Source organism: Carcharodon carcharias, chromosome 16, assembly GCF_017639515.1.
Source record: "Carcharodon carcharias isolate sCarCar2 chromosome 16, sCarCar2.pri, whole genome shotgun sequence".
Taxonomy (NCBI): Eukaryota; Metazoa; Chordata; class Chondrichthyes; order Lamniformes; family Lamnidae; genus Carcharodon; species Carcharodon carcharias.
In genome coordinates this window covers 106,885,565-106,906,458 of record NC_054482.1, presented here as the reverse complement: position 1 = coordinate 106,906,458, position 20,894 = coordinate 106,885,565, and the positions used below count along the sequence as shown (strand labels likewise).

The following is a 20,894-nucleotide window of genomic DNA, read 5'->3' as shown; positions in this document are numbered from 1 at the left end:
TGATGTACTGGAGAAAGAGTTGTGGAAGAGGGCCGGAGTAGGACTGGAACAAGGAATGTTCCACATACCCCAGTTTGTTTTGGATTTCCAGCATCCGCAGTTTTTTTGTTTTTACCATCTAGAAGGACAAGGACAGCAGACATATGGGAACACCACCACCCTCCAAGCCACTCACCATCCTGACTTGGAACTATACTGCCATTCCTTCACTGTTGCTGGGTCAAAATTCTGGATCTCCCTGGGTGTACTACACCACTTGGACTGCAGCAGCTCAAGAAGGCAGCTCACCACCACGTTCTCAAGGGATGGCCAATACTGGACTAGCCAGCGATGCCCAGATGCCTTGAATGAATAAAAAAAATTAAATGTGCTTCCCACCTTTAAGCTCTCAATCAGTGACCGCACAAGATTCCAGCCATAATATTCATAAACGACATTAGTAGAAGTTAAATGTGGGTCTTCAAGGCCTCCAAATTTCACAAAAGTCTACCTTTTTTGCTCCTCAGTGAGATCTAGGGTGAGAAACAGCTTTTAGCACTCCTTCACCCTCACTGATAATCGAGTTGCTACTCTTTATTTGTTTGCGATTCTCGTTCAACCCTGTGGCAATCTCATAACTCTGCCATTGAGAATGGAAGAATTGCCTAATTCCATATCAAATCTCCCTCACGTCCACAAAAGCAGCTACTGGAACATTCGAAAGCAAAACAACTCGTTCAGCAGTCAACGCTCAGTACAAAATAACACATTTCCGATTATTCTTTTTGCAACATTTGCTGGCTCTCTTACAACCATCAAAATCCTCCAAATCCCTGCTGTTTCCATGCTCAATATGGCATGATACTGGCAAAGAGCCTTTATTTACATAACATGACATCAGAGACCATATGAATCTGAGAAGCCACAGTGTAGGTGGATAATAATCCAAGCAGCCGGCGTGCAATAATGAAGTTCCAAAAAACACTTGGTTTAGTGCTCAGCTGCATCCTGTGTGATTATATTGTAAATTCTTCAGGAGGAAGGTTGGAGAATAATGGATATAGAGACATAGTTATTGCCATGAAACCTGGAATCCAACATAACGACGAGCTTATTGAAAATATCCAGGTGAGGCATTGATGTGCTGTCTGAAGAAAACAAATAAGTCTTTGCTTTGTTTCATTGTATGTTCTTCATGTTGTACTCTATTATCTAGCATTCAGGATTTAGTGAGAGGAGGGAGAGTCAAGGGAATATGTATTTTTTCCCTCTTCCCTCATCATTTTGATTGACGAAGTGAGGGATTTCGATCGTAATCTTGTGTTCGCTTCACAGGAAATAGTGACTGAAGCCTCCTTCCACCTTCACCGAGCTACCAAACAGCAAGTTTATTTTGCCGATGTGAAAATCCTGCTGCCTCAGTCGTGGCCAGTTCGTTCCAGCTCGGTTCACAGACCGAAGACCGAATCCTACGAGAAGGTAAGAACCGAGCGGCGAGGAGAGACTATCTCCTCCAGCCTGCTGCCGTTCAGCCCGCGGGGAAATTGCCAAAGCCCCTTCGTCTAACACTTGAGAGCGGGAGGTTTTGTTTTTTGACGCCGAACTTCTGCCCAAGTTTCGGCGGCGGAGAAGGCGCAGCTTCGGGGGAATTCTCAGCGGAACCTGGCACTTTCTATGAATGTATACTCTAACTGAAGTTTAGCCATTACTGAGCAACTCTCCCGCAATAAGTCAGCGCTCGTTTGACAATAAAATACTTGGAAATGAGCAATTAAATTGCCTGTCAGTGGTGTCAAAAGGTTCCGTTTTTATTGCATTGAACTCTAGAAATTGCATTGAATTCTAGAAATTGCATTGAATTCTAGAAATTGCAATGAATTCTAGAAATTGCATTGAATTCTAGAAATTGCAATGAATTCTAGAAATTGCATTGAATTCTAGAAATTGCATTGCTCCTTTGGGGATTGAGTTCCACGACTCTATTTCATCATGAAAACAATGCATTATTGTTTCGAATATTATAACTTCCTTTCCCTGGATGTTGGATTTTTCCTCGCTTACCGATTTGAAAGCCTAACATTCACTCCTCTGAAGAAGAGTCAAAGGGACTCGAAACGTTAACTCTGCTTTTTTTCTCTCTACAGATGCTGTTAGACCTGCTGAGTTTTTCTAGCATTTTCTGTTTTTGTCTAACGTGCACCGGTTCATCAGTGCTGGCCACAGGGTTCTGGGGGCATTTCTGGGGCTGTTGGGATTCAGTAATGTTGGACAGTCAAGTTCTGGGGTCTGGTGAATAGTGGGTGGAGGGCATACGGGACTTGGCAACAGAGGGTGGCAGAGGGGAATGGCTCCATGAGTGAAGGGTGAGTGCCAGGAGGAATTGCAGTCTGACTGCACAGAGAACGGTGGTAGCAGCTACAGTGGAGTCAGGTATAGCAACATCCCCTGTTTTTCACGTGATTTACATTGTTGTAGTAAAAAAGAGATAAAAACAAAAAACTGCGGATGCTGGAAATCCAAAATGAAAAGAGAATTACCTGGAAAAACTCAGCAGGTCCGGCAGCATCGGCGGAGAAGAAAAGAGTTGACGTTTCAAGTCCTCATGACCCTTCAACAGAACTAGCCGGACCTGCTGAGTTTTTCCAGGTAATTCTGTTTTTACGTTGTTGTAGGATGGCCAAGTTGCCCATTTGTGGTAGAGTTGAACTGCAGACACTACTTGAGTGGAAATGTTAAGTTTATTTACAATATACTCAGCAGCAACTATAACACCATGGACCACAGGACATAGGAGCAGAAGTAGGCCATTAGGCCCATCAAATCTGCTCTGCCATTCAATGAGATCATGGTTGATCTGATAATCCTCAACTCCACTTTCCTGCCTTGTCCCCATTACCTTTGGCTCTCTTACTGATTAAAAATCTGTCTATCTCAGCCTTGAATATACTTAATGACCCAGCCTCTACGGCCTTCTCCAGTCAAGAATTCCACAGATTGACTACCTTCTGAGAGAAAAAATTCCTCCTCATCCCTGTTTTAAATAGACACCCCCTTATTCAGATTATGCCCTCTGGTCCTAGACTCTCCCACAAGGGGAAACAACCTCTTAGCATCTACCCTGTCAAGCCCCCTAAGAATGTATATGTTTCAATAAGATCGCCTGTCATTCTTCTAAACTCCAATGAGTACAGGCCCAACCTACTCAACCTCTCCTCTTAAGAAAATCCCTCCATACCCATGGTCAACCTAATGAAACTTCTCTGGACTGCCTCCAAAGCCACTATACCTTTTCTTAGATAAGGGGACCAAAATTGTTCACAGTATTCTAGGTGTGGTCGAACCAGTGCCTTGTATAATTTTAGCAAGATTTAGCTGTTTTTATACACCATTCCCTTTGAAATAAAGGCCAACATTCCATTTGCCTTCCCTGTTACTTGTTGAACTTGTGTGTTAGCTTTTTGGGATTCATGCACAAGGACTCCCAAATCCCTCTGTGCTGTAGCCTTCTGCAGTCTTTCTCCATTTAAATAATATGCAGCTCCTCTCTTCTTCCTGCCAAAGTACATAACCTCACATTTTCCCACATTATATTCCATCTGCCAAGTTTTTGCCCACCAATTTAACCTGTCTATATCCCTCTGTAGACTCCTTGTGCCATCCTCACCACTTGCCTTCCTGCCTATTTTTGTGTCATCTGCAAACTTGGTGATAGTACATTCACTTCCCTCATCTAAGTCATTAATATATATTGTAAATAATTGAGACCCCAGCACTGATCCCTGTGGCACTCCACTAGTTGCAGGTTGCCATCCCAAAACTGCCCCCCTTATCCCAACTCTCTGCCTTCTATTAGTTAGCCAATCCGGCTAACTATCCATGCTAATATACTACCCCCAATACCAAAAGCTCTTATCTTATTAAGTAGCCTTATGTGTGGGATCTTATCGAATGCCTTTTCAAAATCCAAATATATTACATCTACTGATTCCCCTTTATCTATCCTGCTCGTTACCTCCTCAAAGAATTCTAATAAATTTGTTAGGCATGATTTCCCTTCATGAAGTCATGCTGACTCTGCTTGATTAGATATGTATTTCTAAATGCTCTGCTATTATATCCTTCATAATAGACTCCAACAGTTTCCCAATGACAGATGTTAAGCTAACTGGCCTATAGTTACCTGTTTTTTGTCTCCCCCCATTTTTGAATAAGGGTGTTACATTGGCTGCTCTCCACTCACAGAATCACACATTGCAGAAGAGGCCCTTCAGCCCATTGAGTCTGCACCGACATGTGAGAAACACCTGACCTACCTACCTCATCCCATTTACCAGCACTTGGCCCATAGCCTTGAATGTTATGATGTGCCAAGTGCTCATCCAGGTACTTTTTAAAGGACGTGAGGCAACTCGCCTCCACCACCCTCCCAGGCAGCGCATTCCAGACCATCACCATCCTGTGGGTAAAAAAGTTTTTCCTCACATCCTCCTTAAACTTCCTGCCCCTCACCTTGAACTTGTGTGCCCTCATGAATGACCCTTTAACTAAGGGGAACAGCTGCTCCCTATCCACCTTGTCCAGGCCCCTCATAGTCTTGCACACCTAGATTATCCTCTGAGACTTTTCAGAACCTAAGGATTCTTGGAAGATTACTACCAGTGCATCCACTATCTCTGTAGCTACTTCCTTTAATATCCTAGGATGCAACCCATCAGGTCCAGGAGGTCCATCGGTCTTTAGCCCTATTTGTTTCCCTAGTACCTTTTCTCTAGTGATAGTTATTGTATTTATTTCCTCCTTGCTCTTTGCCCCTTGATTATTTATTATCCTTGCTGTGAAGACTGAAGCAAAGTATTTATTCATCTCCTCTGCCATTTCCTGTTTTCCCATTATTATTTCCCCCACCTCATTCTCCAAGGGGCCTATGTTCATTTTGGCCTCAGTCTTCCCTTTTATATATTTAAAGAAGCTCCATTTTTATTGTCCATTTTTTTCTTACTTGCTAATTTACCCTCAAAGTTTATTTTCTCCCTCTTTATTATTTTTTTGGTCATCTTTTATTGGTTTTTAAAACTTTCCCAATCCTCTGCTCACCACTAATCTTTGCCTTATTGTATGTTTTTTCTTTCAATTTGATACTGTCCTTAATTTCCTTGGTTAACCACTCATGCTCTTTCAACTCCAACTCCATCTCTGCACTGTCTGCTGAGGTACCCGCGCTACTCTCCTATTAGTTACTACAGATCATGAAATCTTCCCCAACAAGTATTATCCTTAAAGGTACATTACACACTAAATAAAACCATAAGTACTACATACATGGACTAGGATCTTAAATTACATCTGAGACCACAGTGTTCTGTCAGTACAGCCATGGATTATCAACCCAGGTTACATGCTCAGATCCCATGTGTTAATCAACCCACGATCCCAGAGGCTAGAAGGACATCAATCAATCCAAGCTGACATCCAAAAAATAAGTAAAAACAAAAAACCTGAGGAAATTGTTGTTGCCCAGATAGCTCAATCACTTACCTTTAGCAAGAAACTCAGTTCCATTCACAATGGAGTATACTGCAGATAAAAGGAAAATACAGCAGATGCTGGAAATCTGAAATAAAAACAGAAAATACTGGAAAAACTCAGCAGGTCTGGCAGCATCTGTGGAGAGAGAAAGAGGGTTGACGTTTCAAATCCGTATAACTCTTCTTCAGAGCTAAATGTTCTACAGTTGTCTCCCCTTTGCCCCCTAATTCTTTAATTGGCATGAACATGATCCTTCTGATGAGGGAAAGCACCCTTCCCTGCACCTCTGCATGTGCCTGAAGTCGGCCCGTGTTCTGCAGTCAATGGGCAGGTGGAGAGCCCAGCATTACCCCTCCTCCAATGCGCATTCCAGACCTTAACAAACAGCGCCCTCCCAAACGAATGGGGCCCGAAGGGTGTCAAAGACAGAGTGACAGAATTTTATGGAATGCATAGAAGACTTGAGAGAGTCTGAGATATGGTGAAGGTGATGGGCAGATGGGGTGAGCTGAAAGGGGCAGTCTGTGGAAGGGGGTGAGAACTTCACTGCGCTGATTGGGAACGGTGCCTCTTTTTTAAATGGGTGCGGCACTTGGAAAAGATGAAAGCTGAAGTCTTTACTTTTGAAAGTTGCGTAATACAGAATGTGGAAGTGATGGCTGGACTCTCCCAGGCTGTGGGCTAATTGAAAATCCCAAAATTGATTTTTATATTTTTGTTCAGCGTAGATATTCCAGATTACACAATCAAAGTGTGTCATCAGAGACAATGTACAGATTAGCTAAAGTCCCTAGAGAGTGAATGACCTTCTCCTATTCCTAAATGCATGGTGGCACTTGCTTGTGTTCCAGAAGGAAAATTAAACAGTTCCATTTATAGAACACATCATTATCCACTCAGACGCACAGGAAATTCGGTCATCCATTTGGTATCTGAGGAACCAAATGACCAACTATTCTGTTTTTAGCGGCATTGGGTCAGGATGAAGCATTGGATCTGAGGAGATCTCCTTGCTCTTTTACAACGAGCCCACTGTGCAGTTAAATCAAAGAACTGTTTCCATTTGTGCAAGGGATTGAAAAACTTCTCCTCCTCCTTCAGATACCATGCCCTAAGAGGGTGTTGGAAACCATGGACTTCCATTGGATCGATCCATAATTATGCTTGGCAAAGTACTGCAATTGTTCACCATTGCCTTCTGCAGTATGGCTGACCAGGAAATTTTCCCATTCCTACCACCAGCCATCAGGCATATTGGAAGGATTTACAGGCTGCTAATCAACCTATTTGGTCACATTATGAGCACACCTCCCATAGTCATCAAGTCCTGAAGGGGGACTTGAACCAAGAGGTAGGGACGCTACCACTGCACCACAAGAGCTCCCCACTGATCCAAAACTAAGGGTTTTAAACATAAAATAGTCAGTAATAACTCCCGAGGTGAGATGCGAGTGACTGCCTTTGACATCATGGTCACATTTGACCGAGTGTGGCATCAAGTAACCTTAGAAAAACTGGAGTCAATGAGAATCAGGGGGAAAACTGACCACTGGTTGGAGTCATACCTAGCACAAAGGAACATGGTTGTGGTTGTTGGAGGTCAGTCATCTCAGCTCCAAGACATCACTGCAGGAGTTCCTCAGGGTGGTGTCCTCGGCCCAACCACCTTCAGCAGCTTCATCAATGACCTTCCTTCCATCATAAGGTCAGAGGTAGGGATGTTCACTGACAATTGCACAATGTTCAGCACCATTCACAGCTCCTCAGATATTGAAGCAGTCCATGTCCAAATGCAGCAATACCTGGACAATTGAGCTGACAAGTGACAAGTAACATTCTCACCACACAAGTGTCAGGCAATGACCATCTCCAACAGGAGAGAATCTAACCATTACCCTTTGGTGTTCAATGGCATTATCATCACTGAATTGCCCACTATCAACATCCTGGGGGTCACCATTGACCGGAAACTGAACTGGACCAGCCATATAAATACTGTGACTACAAGAGTACGGAGCCTTGTCTGATGGGCGTGCATATTGTGAATTCAGCACTCGCTCCCCAAAGATACCATGTGTGATGGACCAAAAAATCTTCAGAAGCACTGGCTAAATAGTTTTCTCCCCCAGTATGTATGGAAAGTTGCAAGCACTCCAAGCCAAATTTCCAGTTCTTGTTCTTATTTTCAAATCCCTCCATCAACTCTCCCCCACCCTAACTCTGTAATCTCCACCAGTCCCATCACTCACCACAATCTCTGTGCTCATCGAATTCTGGCCTCTTGAGCCTCCTCGATTTTAATTGCTCCACCATTGGTGGCTGAGCCTTCAGTTGCCAAGAACACCAAGCTCTGAACCATCCTCCTTAAACCTCTCTGCCTCTCTACACCTCTCTCCTTTAAGATTTTCCTTGAAACCTACCCCTCTAACTAAGCTTTTTGGCACCCATCCTAATTTCTCCTTATGTGAGTCTGTGTCAAATTTTGTTTGATAATACTCACGTGAAGCAACTTTATTTGTTTTACTACATGAAAGATGCTATATAAATGCAAGTTGTTGTTTTGAATAGAAAAGTATGGGTAGTGCACAGACAATTTTTAACATGGATGGTTAATTGTGTGGACTGCATGTCTGGAATCCTGCCCTGTGCTCCTTAAGAACAAGGTTCCACACTGGGAGTAGAATTTCTTTGAACTGCCCTTTAAATACCTGCCACCTCATGCTAATCCCTAAACCAGTGGATAATGCAGCACCAATGAAGCTCTTTTCCATATAACCAAGTAGTCTTGGGCTCAATCTGTTGGTCTGTTCTCAGCCAGTGTAGATGTAAAGGGCTACAATTAGCTTTGGATCTATGTGATTTGAGCAGAGACGTGACAGGTATCAGGGGCATGCACAGGGCGTATCAGCCTGTATTCCCATTCTGCAGCACTATTGCAGTAATCCCCACTTAAAGCACTAATTATGCCTGTGCTTGTCTGTGATGACCTGTGACATGAGTTGGTAGTTGGGTGAGAGGTTACAGTCAGAAACAGGGCACAGTTTCAAAATCTGTGGATGACGCAAAACTTGGAAGTGTTGGTGAACTCTAAGGATGATTGTGATAAACTGCAAGAGGATGGAGGTGGAATGGGTGGATGAGTGGCAGTTGATATTTAATACAGAGATCTGTAAATTGATTCATTTTGGTAGCAAGAGCGAGGAGAGGCAACTTGAAACAAAGGCTACAATTGTAAAGGGGGTGCAGCAGCAGAGGGTGTATACATGCATAAATCACTGAAGGCTTCAGGGCAGGTTGAGAGTGCGGTTAATAAAGCATGTGGGATCCTGGGCTTTATAAGTAGGAGCATAGAGGTTTGGCCTCAATTGGAATATCACATCCAGCTCTGGGCAGCACACTTTGAAGAGGATATGAAGGCATTGGAGAGGGTGCAGAAAAGATTCATGAGAATGGGATGAGGAACTTCAGTTACAACGATAGAGTGCAGCAGCTAAGGCTGTTGTCCTTGGAAAAGTGAAGATTAATAGGAGATTTGACAGAGGTATTCAAAATCATGAGGGCCTGGACAGAGGAGATAGGGAGAAACTGTTCCCATTGAGGGACAGTGATTGGCAAAAGAAGCAACAGCACCACCAGGAAACACTATTGTGCAGTGAATGATTAGGGACTGTAATGCGCTGCTGGAGAATCTGGTGAAGGCAGATTCAAGCATGGCTTTCAAAAGAGGATTGGATAATTATCCAAAGAAACAATATTTGCAGAATTACGGGGAAAAGGCAGCGTTGGGTGTTGGGACTTGATGAGTTGCACGACAGAGTCAGCAGGGATACGATGGGCTGAATGGCCTCCTCCTTTGTTGTAACAATTCTGTGATTCTATTATTCTAACTTTTTCAATGTGTGCAGGAGATTTGCTTAAGGAAATGGCCCTTTTTAAATTTTTTTGGGTGACAGTGCAGGCTTGGTAATTTAAAGGGGCGGACTGTGTCCAGCCAGCATTGAGGCTTTTGGGATGCTACACAGCCAGGGCAGTTTAAAGGGATTATTGAGATAGAGGAGGGACTAAAGAGAGTGAGGCTGGTCCTGGACTCTTCCAGATCACCAGGCAATCTTGTACAAAGCTCTCAAACTATGAGTAATGTCCAGCCAACCAACTATGGTTACACAATACCGTAGCTACTAACTGTGTACTCATTCTATTCCCAACACAAACATAATTATTCTAAATGTTTATACTTGGAGAACACAGCCCAAAGTTGTGGTAACAAAATGGGATGCGTGTGTGTGTGTGTGTGTGTATGTGTGCCTGAGTGTGCATGTCTGAGAGTGCGTGTGTGTGAGTACGTGTGTGTGTGTGTGTGTGTGCATGTGTGTGCGTATGTGCGTGTGTGTGTGTGTGTGTCTGAGTGTGAATGTCTGAGTGTGCATGTGTGTGAGTGCGTGTGTGTGTGTGTGTGCATGTGTGTGCGTGAGTGTGTGTGTGCATGTCTGAGTGTGCATGTCTGAGAGTGCGTGTGTGTGAGTACGTGTGTGTGTGTGTGTGTGTGTGTGTGTGCATGTGTGTGCGTATGTGCGTGTGTGTGTGTGTGTGCGTGTCTGAGTGTGCATGTCTGAGAGTGCGTGTGTGTGAGTACGTGTGTGTGTGTGTGCATGTGTGTGCATATGTGCGTGTGTGTGTGTGCGTGTCTGAGTGTGCATGTCTGAGAGTGCATGTGTGTGAGTGCGTTTGTGTGTGTGTGTGCATGTGTGTGCGTGAGTGTGTGTGTGCATGTCTGAGTGTGCATGTCTGAGAGTGCGTGTGTGTGAGTACGTGTGTGTGTGTGTGTGTGCATGTGTGTGCATGTGTGTGTGCGTGTTGTGCATGTCTAAATATGCATGTTTGAGTGTGCGTGACTGAGTGTGCGTGTGTGTGTGTGCGTGTGTGTGTGTGTGCGTGTGTGTGTGTCTGTGTGTCTGAGTGTGTGTGTGTGTGTGTGTGTGTGTGTGCGCGCGTGTCTGAGTGTGCATGTCTGTGTGTGTGCGTGCCTGAGTGTGCATGTGTGTGTGTGTTTGTATGTGTGTTGTTGCATTGAATATCTCTCATGAAAACATCTCATTGTCTTTTCCTAGGCTGATGTGATCATTGCGGAGCCATACCTTAAATATGGAGATGAACCATACACTCTGCAGTATGGCGGATGTGGTGAGAAGGGCCGGTATATTCACTTCACCCCAAACTTTATACTAAACAGCAGCCTGACTCAAAATTATGGTTCAAAAGGTAAATTACCTTATGTAAGTTAACACCATTGTTGCTTATACTTTGAGCACTGAATTATGCCTAATCAGTTAGTGAGAGAGAGAGAGGGAGAGAGGGAGTGGGGGAGAGTGTAAGAGGGAAGGGAAGGAGAGAGGGAGTTAGGGAGAAGGGAAGGAAAGGAAGCGGTGGTGGTGGAATAGTGGTAAAGTGGCTGTGCTTGTGATCTAAAGGGGCAGGCTAAAGCCCTGTGGATACTGGTTCAAATCCTATCAAAGCAGCTGGTGGAATTTAAATTCAATTAATAAATTTGGAATTAAAAGCTAATGGTGACCATGAATCAATTGTTGTAAAACCCCATATGGTTCCCTAATACCCTTTAGGGAAGGAACTATGCTGTTCTTAAGTGACAGCAGACCCACAACAATGTGGTTGACTCATAAATGGCCTAGCATGCAACTCAATTGTATTAAACTGCCACAAAGTCCAAAAGGAATGTAAGCAGTTGGGTAACCCAGCATCAACCTAAGCACCGGAAATGACAATGGCAAACCCAGGCCTGATGATCCTGCAAAGTCCTCCTAACTAACATCTGGGGGTTTGTGCCTAAATTGTGCTGTCCCACAGTCTAGTCAAGCAACACAGAATCATACCTTACAGATAATGTCTGTCCTAGACATCACCATCCCTGGGTATGTCCTGTTCCACCAGCAGGACAGACTCATCAGAGGTGGCGGCATTGTTGTACGCACACAGGAGGGAGATGACCTGGGGAGTCCTCAACATCTCATGGCATCAAAGCAAACATGGTCAAGGAAACCTCTTGTTGATCGATCTACTACCCCACAACCTCCCCATCACCCACCTGTCTCTCAGCTGATGAATCAGTAGCCCTCCAAGTTGAAATACTAAGGGTAGGGCACAGAATATACTCTGGGTGGGGGACTTCAATGTCCATCACCACGAGTGGCTCGGTAGCACCACTATTGGATGAGTCCTAAAGGACATAGCTGGGTTCAGCAATGGTGAGGGAACCAATAGGAGGGAAAATGCTACTCATCCTCATTCTCAGCAATCTACCTGTCATGTGTCAATGACAATATTGGTAGGAGTGACCACCATACAGTCCTTATGGAGAAGAAGTCCTGCCTTCACATTGAGGATACCCTTCATTGTATTGTGTGGCACTACCGCTGTGCTAAATAGATTTCGAAGAGATCTAGCAACCAAGACTGGGCATCCATAAGACACTGTGCGTCTTCAGCAGCAGCAGAATTGTACTCAACCACAATCTGTAATCTCATGGCCCAGGAAATCCCTCGCTTTATCATTACTATCAAACTGGGGGATCAACCCTGGTTCAATGAAAAATGCAGGAGGTCATGCCAGGAGCAGCACCAGGCATATCTAAAAATGAGATGTAAAGCTACAACACAGGAATATTTGCATGCCAAACAGCAGAAGCAGCATGCGATAAAGCTAGACGCGGAAGCTCCACAATTATCCCCATCCTCAGTGATGAGGGAGCCCAGCACATTAATGCAAAAGATAAAGCTGAAGCATTTGCAACCATCTTCAGCCAAAAGTGCAGAGTGGACGGTCCATCCTCTGAGGCCTACAGCATCATAGATGCCAATCTTCAGCCAATTTGATTCACGCCACGTGATATCAAGAAACAGCTGAAGAAACCAGATACTGCAAAGGCTATGGGCCCTGACAACATTTCTTCGACAATAGTACTGAAGACCTGTGCTCCAGGGAATAACCATGCTGTTCCAGTACAGCTACAACACTGGCACCTACCCAGCTATGGGGAAAAGTGCCCAGGTATGCCCTGTCCATAAAACGCAGGACAAACCCAAATTGGCCAATTACGGCCTCATCAGTGTACTCTCGATTATCAGCAAAGTGATGGAATGGGTTGTCAACAGTGCAATCAAATGGCACTTACTCAGAAACAACTGCTCACTGATGCACAGTTTGGGTTCTGCCAGGGCCACTCAGCTCCTGACCTTATTACAGCATTAGTCCAAACTTTGACAAAACAGCTAAACTCAAGAGGCAAGGTGAGAGTGACTGCCCTTGACATTGAGGCAGCATTTGACTGAGTGTGGCATCAAGGAGCCCTAGCAAAACTGGAGTCAATGGGAATCGGTGGGGGGGGGGCAACGCTCCACTGTTTGGAGCCAAACCTAGTACAAAAGAAGATGGTTATGGTTGTTGGAGGTCAACCAACTCAGTCCCAAGACATCTCTGTAAGAGTTCTTCAGGGTAGTATTCTGGGTCCAATCATGTTCAGCTGTTTTATCAATGGCTTTCCCTTCGTTTCTAAGGTCAGAACTGGGGACGTTTGCTAATGATTGCGCAATATTCAGCAGCTTTCATGACTGCTCCAGATGTTGAAGCAGTCTTTGTCCATATGCAGCAAATTCTGGACAACATTCAGGCCTGTGCTAATAAATGCCTCATGAGCATTAGGTAATGATCATTACTAATAAGAGAGAATCTCACCATCAGCCCTTGACATTTAATAGCATTATAATCGCTGAAGCCCCCATTATCAACTTCTTGGAGTGTTACCATTGTTCAAGAACTGAACTGGACCAGCCACATGAATACTGTGGCCACAAGAGCAGGTCAGAGGCTGGGAATTCTATGGGGAGTAACTCACCTTCTGATTCCCCAAAGCCTGTCCACCATCTACAAGGTACAAGTAGGGAGTGTGATGGAATACTCTCCACTTGCCTGGATGAGTGCAGCTCCAACAACACTCAAGAAGCTTGACACCATCCAGGACAAAGCAGCCTGTTTGATTGGCATCCCATCCACCACCTTCAACATCCACCCCCTCCACCATGGATGCACAGTGGCAGAAGTGTGTATCATTTACCAGATGCTCTTTCGACAGTGACCTCCATCACCTAGAAGGACAAGAGCAGCAGATAGATGGGAACACCACCACCTGGAAGTTTCCCTCCAAGTCACTCACCATCCTGACTTGGAAATATATTGCCATTCCTTCTCTGTCGCTGGGTCAAAATCCTGGAACTCCCTTCCTAACAGCACTTTGGGTGTACATACACCACATAGACTGCAGCCATTCAAGAAAGTGGCTCAACAGCATCTTCTCAAGGGCAATTAGGGATGAGCAATAAATACTGGCCCAGTCAGCGACACCCACACCCTGTGAATGATTAAGTAAGAAAAAAGAACGTGATCCCAGTTGATGACCTGGAAAATGATCAAGATGAGCACAGGGATTTCTATGACAATGAGAAAGGGAGGTACGATGAAGGCAAAATTGGTGGTGTGAGGCCTTAGTGAAAGAATTGTGAGCAATGTTACGAACAGAACAATATACTTTTTATAAGCTCCTTTCCCATCAGGTCAGTCGAGCACTAAAGTGTTCAACTAAATCCTTTAACACACCAATTCTATCCCATACTCAGGAACACCACAGCAGAAAACAGTACCACCACTAACACAGGGGGACAGAATATTGATTGTTTTGTGATGCCACAAAGTAACTTCACACCACTGAGTGTGTTTTACGTACATGAGAGGAAAATGGTAATATGTAAACTTTCTGAAGCATCAATTCCATTTATACTTCACATAAAGTTAAAGCATTGGTCTCATTATTTTAACCAAAAATTGCTCCTGTTTCTACAGGTAAAGTTTTCGTTCATGAATGGGCTCATCTTCGATGGGGAGTTTTTGATGAATATAACAATCTGGTGCCCTTCTATTTATCTAATGGAACCTATGAAGCAACAAGGTGGGACAACTCTAATTGTATGATTTTGGTCACTGAAAAATGTCCCTTGGGATTTATACCCAAGAAATCCCTTTCTGTTCTTAGAATCTGCTGCAGTAAATGTGTTGACATAACTAGGTCAGCAAATTGTCCTGGCAGCTTGCCTACGTCATTATCTCATGAATGGAGAAGGGCTTATGTTTCTGCCAACAACTGTCATCAGAGGTGATAAAATCCTTCCAAGCTACGTGGACTCCTACCATTATAAATTGTGCAATTTAGGCTATCCAGCTGTGGAGTATGGACAGCCCAGGACCATTTTCCACGTGTCCTTCTACTGGGCAGCTCAAAAAGACCCATCTGTCACTATGAGAGTTACACTGTAGATTTTTTCCTGTAGCTAGGCAAACCTTCCAGCCTCTTTTAACTTCTCATGACCTCAGTCTTCAGTCTGAGCGCAGGCTCCACCCACAATCTGCATAATTTCTGTCTCTGATATTCATGAATCCATGGAAGCCTGTAACCTGATCTCAAAAAGGCTTCTTCTACCTTCTTCCCCATGGCAACAAGAAACACAGTTGGAAGTAACTTCCGAGCTCCAGGGCATTGTATCTGGGGGTTACCCCAAAGATTTGCTGGGGAACCCCACTAGATATTCCCAGGTAAGAATTGCACAGAGATTGCCTGGGAAGTGCCAGCTTCTCACAGGCAATTTCACTGCACTAGGGACTATCTGAAAATTGTGATCTAAATCACAAACTTCAAATGTTTCCAACTATATATATCAATAGTTAACCAGAAAACATTGGGAGAATTAAAATCAATTCTTGCTTCTGGGTAACTGCTGTACAGACCCACATTGACAACCCCTCCTCCTCCCCAACGGGACTCCCCTCACAACTCCAAACCCCCAGGGCACTCCCCCCACCATCCCCCTCCAAAGGCTCCCTTCCCCCCCAATGGGACTCTCCCATTCCCCCTCCACGAGGCTTTCCAAACCCCTGACTACACCACCAGGCCTGATTCAACCTGACCCATCCCCTCAAAGCCAAGCCTGACCCAACCAGCAGCAGCCCCCCGGCCCCCCCAGTGTCCTGCCTGACCTGACCCACCACCAAGGCCCCACCCAACCCCTCCCCCAAGGCCCAACCAAACATGACCCGACCTCCCCCCGCCCCAACGCCTTACCTGATCTGCCAACAACCCCCACCCCCACCACACCCCATAGGCCCAACCCAATCTGACATCCTCATTCCCCCACCCCCGACAAGGCCCAGCCTGACCAAACCAGGCTGCCCTTGCCACCCCCCCACCATCAAGCCCACACCTGACCCAACAGGCAAGTACCCATATAAAAAAGGTCTTGGCTTACTTACTTTCAACTCCACAGCCCTCAGCGCTAGGCCCCAAGGATGCGCTGCACTGGCCAGATCTCGCCCAGCCTGAGTCAGAAGGTCGGGAAAGGTAAGATTTTCAGGAAAGAACTTTCAAGTAGATTGGCAATCCAATTCAATTGCCACTTCCATCGGAAGTTACAGCCCTCTACCTGTGTATTTAAGTAGAAATGCTAATCAGTCACCTTTGATCCCAACTCCCTTTCATCTTAGAAGTGAAGGGATAGTTCACAGCACAACAGTTTGCAACTTGATATTGGTAACGCGTTTCTGGGACTTTGGGACTCAGAGCCTACTCATTGTAGATTTAGAAACTGCTGTCATTGTCTCTAAACAGAAATACTTTGCACAACCCTCTCAACAAAACAAACCTGAGTCCCTCTGATATCTAACAGTTAAACCACCCGGGTTTACAGTCAGGCAGATTCCAGCAGAGGTCATATGATCTCTTTCGTTTTCCCCTACATTTAAAGCTATAGACCCAAACTGTCATGATCTCATAAACCAAAAGATACATTTCTAAGGCATAATAATCTTAAAAACCTCAGTAACACATACATAATGTAACTTAGAGAGACAAACGGGCAGAGCAACAGCCTCATCTAAAGGAACTTCCACCCTTATCTTTTCTAAATATTAGGTCTAATCTTGCCAGTGGGCGAGTTATTAGAAAATTATTGAGGAACGGCATAAATTGTCATTTAAAAAGGCATGAATTAATCAAGAATGGTCAGCATGGATTTGTTAAGGGAAGATTGTGCTTGACTAATTGAAACTGATTGAATTTTTGGAGAGGTAACATGGAGGGTAGCACATTTGACGTGGTCTACATGGATTTTAGCGAGGTTTTTGACAAGGTCCCGCATGGCAGGCTGGTCAGAAATGTAAAAGCTGATGGGATCTAAGGGCAAGTGGAAAGTTGGGTTAAAAATTGGCTGCTTTTTAAAAATTCTTTCCTGGGATGTGTGTGCCACTGGTTAAAGCCAGCATTTCTAAACATCTCTAATTGCCCTTGACCTGAACGGCTTGCTAGGCCATTTCAGAGAGCCCTTATGAGTCAACCACATTGCTGTGTGTCTGCAGTCACATGTAGACCAGACCAGGAAAGAACAGCAGATTTCTTTGCCTAAAGGACATTAGTGAACCAGATGGGTTTTTACAACAATCAATGAAAGCTGTCATGGTCACCATTACCGTGACTAGGTTTATTCCAGATTTCTTAATTGAATTTAAATTCCACCAGCTGCCATTGTGGGCTTTGAACCCATTTCCCCAGAGCATTAGCTTGGACCACTAGTCCATTGACATTATCATTACACCACCATCCCTCCTATGTTGTAGAAAGCAAGGGCAATGACCAATGGCTGTTCTTGTAACAAGAAGGCTGGTTCCAGTGGGATGTACCAGGTCCCTGGCTTTTCATGATAATCAACAATTTAGACCTAAATGTAAGGGTCATTATTAAGAAGTTTGCAGATGATACCAAAAAATGGCTCTGTGGTTGATAGTGAGGAAGAAAACTGCAGACTGCAGGAAATATAAATGGACTGGACAGGTGCACAGAAATGATGGCAAATGGAATTCAAACCAGAGAAGCATGAGGTAATGCATTTGGGGAGGGCAAACAAGGCAAGGGAATATCCAATAAATGGTAGAATATTGAGAAGGGTAGAAGATCAGGAGGACCTTGGAGTGCATGTCTATAGATCCCTGAAAGTAGCAGGTCAAGTAGATAAGGTGGTTAAGAAGGCAAATGAGATACACTCCTTTATTAGCCCAGGCATAGAGTGTAAGAGCAGGAAGGTTATGTTAGATCCATTTAACACACTAGTTAGGCAGCAGCTAATGTACTACATACAGTTCTGGTCACCACATTACAGGAAGGATGTGAATCCACTAGAGAAAGCTATGAGGAAAGATTGTATAGGCTGGGCTTCCTGAGAGCAGAGGAGGCTAAAGGGACATTAAATTGAGACGTACAAAATCAGGAAGGGCAAAGATAGAGTGGACAGAAAGAATCTATTTTCCTTAGCAAAGAGGTCAATAACCAGGTGGAATACATTTAAATTTAATATGGTGGGGGTCTGGAACTCACTGCCTGAAATGATATTGGAGGCAGAAACCCTCATCACATTGAAAACAAACACTTGACTTCGCACTTATAACTGGCAGGGCTACAGAACATGAGCTGGGATTAGGCTGGTTAACATTTTTTTTAACCAGGCAAGGAAATGTTGGGCCAAATGGCCTCCTGCTGTGCAGTAAATTTTCTATTTTCTATGGCTGGCATTTTCCAGTCCTGCCCGGGTTGGGAATCGTCTCAGGGAGGATGGAAACCTTGACAGACCAGCCGAAGGTCCATTGACTTAGGGCGGGAATTTCTGGTCTTGATTGCAGCCTATGTTTCTATTTATTAAATGACTTCTTGTTCTAGAAATGTTACTCGGAATCAAAGAATTTTCTTTAATTATTTTGACTTTCAGGTGTTCAAAAAAGATAGTAGGAAAGATTTCTGACTGCACGAGCAGCCCCTGTACATCATGTGACATTGATCCCAACTCAGGCTTGCCAAAAGGCAATTGTAAGTTTTATCCAGCGAAAAGCCAGACTTCATCCTCTTCAATAATGTACATGCAGGCACTGTCAAATGTAAGTAGAGTCACTAAGAGGTACTTTCTCAAATATCATTAACATTTTGTTCCAGCAACTCTTATTCAGCTTATCATATTAGTCCCAAGTCATCGCTGCAGAAATTCCTGTGTCCTAGGCCCAACTATCTTCAGCTGCTCGTCAATGACCTTTCTTCAACCAAAAGGGCAAAAGTGAGGATGTTTGCTGACGATTGCACAGTGTTCAACTTGCTTCATTATTGCTCAGGTAATGAAGCAGTCTGTGCCCGCATGCAGCAAGACCTGGACAATGTCCAGGGTTGGGCTGAGGTGTAGCAAGTAATATTTGTGCTGTACAAAAGCCAGGCAATTATCACCTCCAACAAGACAGAATTTAACCAGTTCCCCTTGGCATTCGATTGCATTGCCCTTGCTGAATTCTTGAAGGTTGCCATTGACCAGAAACTTAACTGGACCAGCCATATAAAAGCTGACAGCTAGAAGGGCAGGTCAGGAGGTGGGTACTCTCAGAACAGATCTGATGAAGAGTCATTGGCCTGAAACGTTAACTCCATTTCTCACTCCACATTGCCAGCATTTTCTGTTTTTATTCAGGTTTCCAGCATCTGTGTTGTTTTGCTTTTGCTGGGCAGTCTCATGTTTTGGCTCCCCAAAGCTTCTCCATCACCTACAAGGCAAATGCCAGAAGTGTCATGTAATACTTTCCATTTGCCTGGATGGGTGCAGCTGTGGGGTGGATTCTACTGTTGGGGGGGGAGAACAAATTACCTACCCCCTCGACTGAAAGGTCCATCAGCACCACGCCAACCAAAATCCCAGCTGCCCCGCAGCGATGTTAAGATGGGGCCAGCCTTAACCAATTTAGAGTGGGACTTCCGCCCCCATCTGGGAGGAAGTCCCGCCCGAGAAAGCTACCAGCCAGTCTGATTAGCCGGCAGCTCTGTAGCCTCAGCAATGCCAGAATCGAGTCGTGGTCACCGCTGCGATTACAGGCGGAACCTGAAGAAGAAGTGTCATGGATGCTGGACTTCAGGTAAGTCCAGGGATTTTGGCCGGGCATGCCTGGCAGCAAGGGACAGGACGGGGGTGGGGAGCTGTGTTGTAGAGACCAATGGGTGAGAATTAAAGTGGGGGGAGGGGGGTATGATCTTTGTGGGGAGGGGGTGCGTCTGATGGGCACAGGGGATCCCCCAAAGGAGGTACCCCCTCTCCCTGCCAGCCAGCGGCCTATGCAAACTCCTGCCTTCTCCTGCCACATGTATTATAGCAGCAGAGGTGGAATGAGGCCCTTAAGTGGCCATCAGTTGACCACTTAAGGGTCTTAATAGGCCCAAGGGTGGGCAGGCTACTTGATGCTTTACCTGCAGGTAATATAGGAAAAAGGTCAAGGGGGGCAGGAAGGTGGTGAGCAGGCCACCTATTTTTATATTACAAGCCCCTCTCCGCCTTCAAATACACTTACAGGGGCCCATAAAATTCACCCTTGTAACAACAAAGTAGCTCAACACTATCCAGCACAAAGAAGTTCACTTGATCGAAATCCCATCCACCGCTTTAAATATTCACTTCCTCCACCATTATACACAGTTGCTGCAGTGCGTACCATTTACAAGATGCACTGCATCAACTTGCCAAGTCTTCTTCAGCAGCACCTTCCTGGAACAAGGGCCAGCATGGGAAAACCACCACCTCCAAGTTCTCATCCAAGTCCCACGCCAATCCTGACTTTGAAGTATATCACTGTTCCTTCATCATCACTGGGTGAAAGACCTTGAACTTCCTTCCTCACAGCACTGTGGGTGTACCTACACCACGTACACTGCAGAGGTTCAAGGAGGCGATTCACCACCACCTTCTCACCGACAATTACAGATGGACAATAAATGCTGGTCTTGCCTGTGGTGCCAAACCCTAAAAATGAATGTGGCTCCCCACTGACTTTTGAGCTGGGGTGGGGGGGTGGTGATGGTGAGGGTCACAGGGGGAGTGGAGACCACCTCGTCCTGTAAAATCCAGATCAATATATATATTTTCTTTAAAGAGGTGTCAGTGCTCTGGGAGGGTTTCACTTCAGTGACAATGTATGGTCACCGCTCTTCCCTTTAAACTGCAGATTGGGAGTGACTGGTATCCATTGCAGGGACAATAGAAAAACCTTGCATTTTCCACACCTCAAGCTTCCTCTTTCCAGATACGTAGAATCGGGCCATGGAGACTGTGGAAAGTGCAGAGTTTGCCACCTTTTTTATTACTTCATGGGATGTGGGCATCACTGGCGAGGCCAGCATTTGTTGCCCATCCCTAATTGCCCTTGAACTGAGTGACTTGCTAGACCGTTTCAGAGGGCAGTCTGGAGCCACATGCAGGCCAGGC

At 44.9% G+C, this 20,894-nt stretch overlaps 1 protein-coding gene across 2 annotated transcripts in view; it reads left to right on the top strand.

Annotated features, from left to right (window-relative positions):
• Nucleotides 1–879: 879 nt before the first annotated feature.
• LOC121289073 (calcium-activated chloride channel regulator 1-like) overlaps nt 880–20,894 on the top strand; it is a 46,019-nt gene continuing 26,004 nt past the window's right edge. For both annotated transcript variants that reach the window (XM_041208066.1, XM_041208065.1), the window contains exons 1-5: nt 880–1,107; nt 1,315–1,458; nt 10,614–10,764; nt 14,413–14,518; nt 18,375–18,540. In XM_041208066.1, the coding sequence (XP_041064000.1) occupies nt 946–1,107; nt 1,315–1,458; nt 10,614–10,764; nt 14,413–14,518; nt 18,375–18,540 (729 nt within the window). In that variant the 5' untranslated portion in view covers nt 880–945. The remainder of the gene's footprint in view (nt 1,108–1,314; nt 1,459–10,613; nt 10,765–14,412; nt 14,519–18,374; nt 18,541–20,894) is intronic.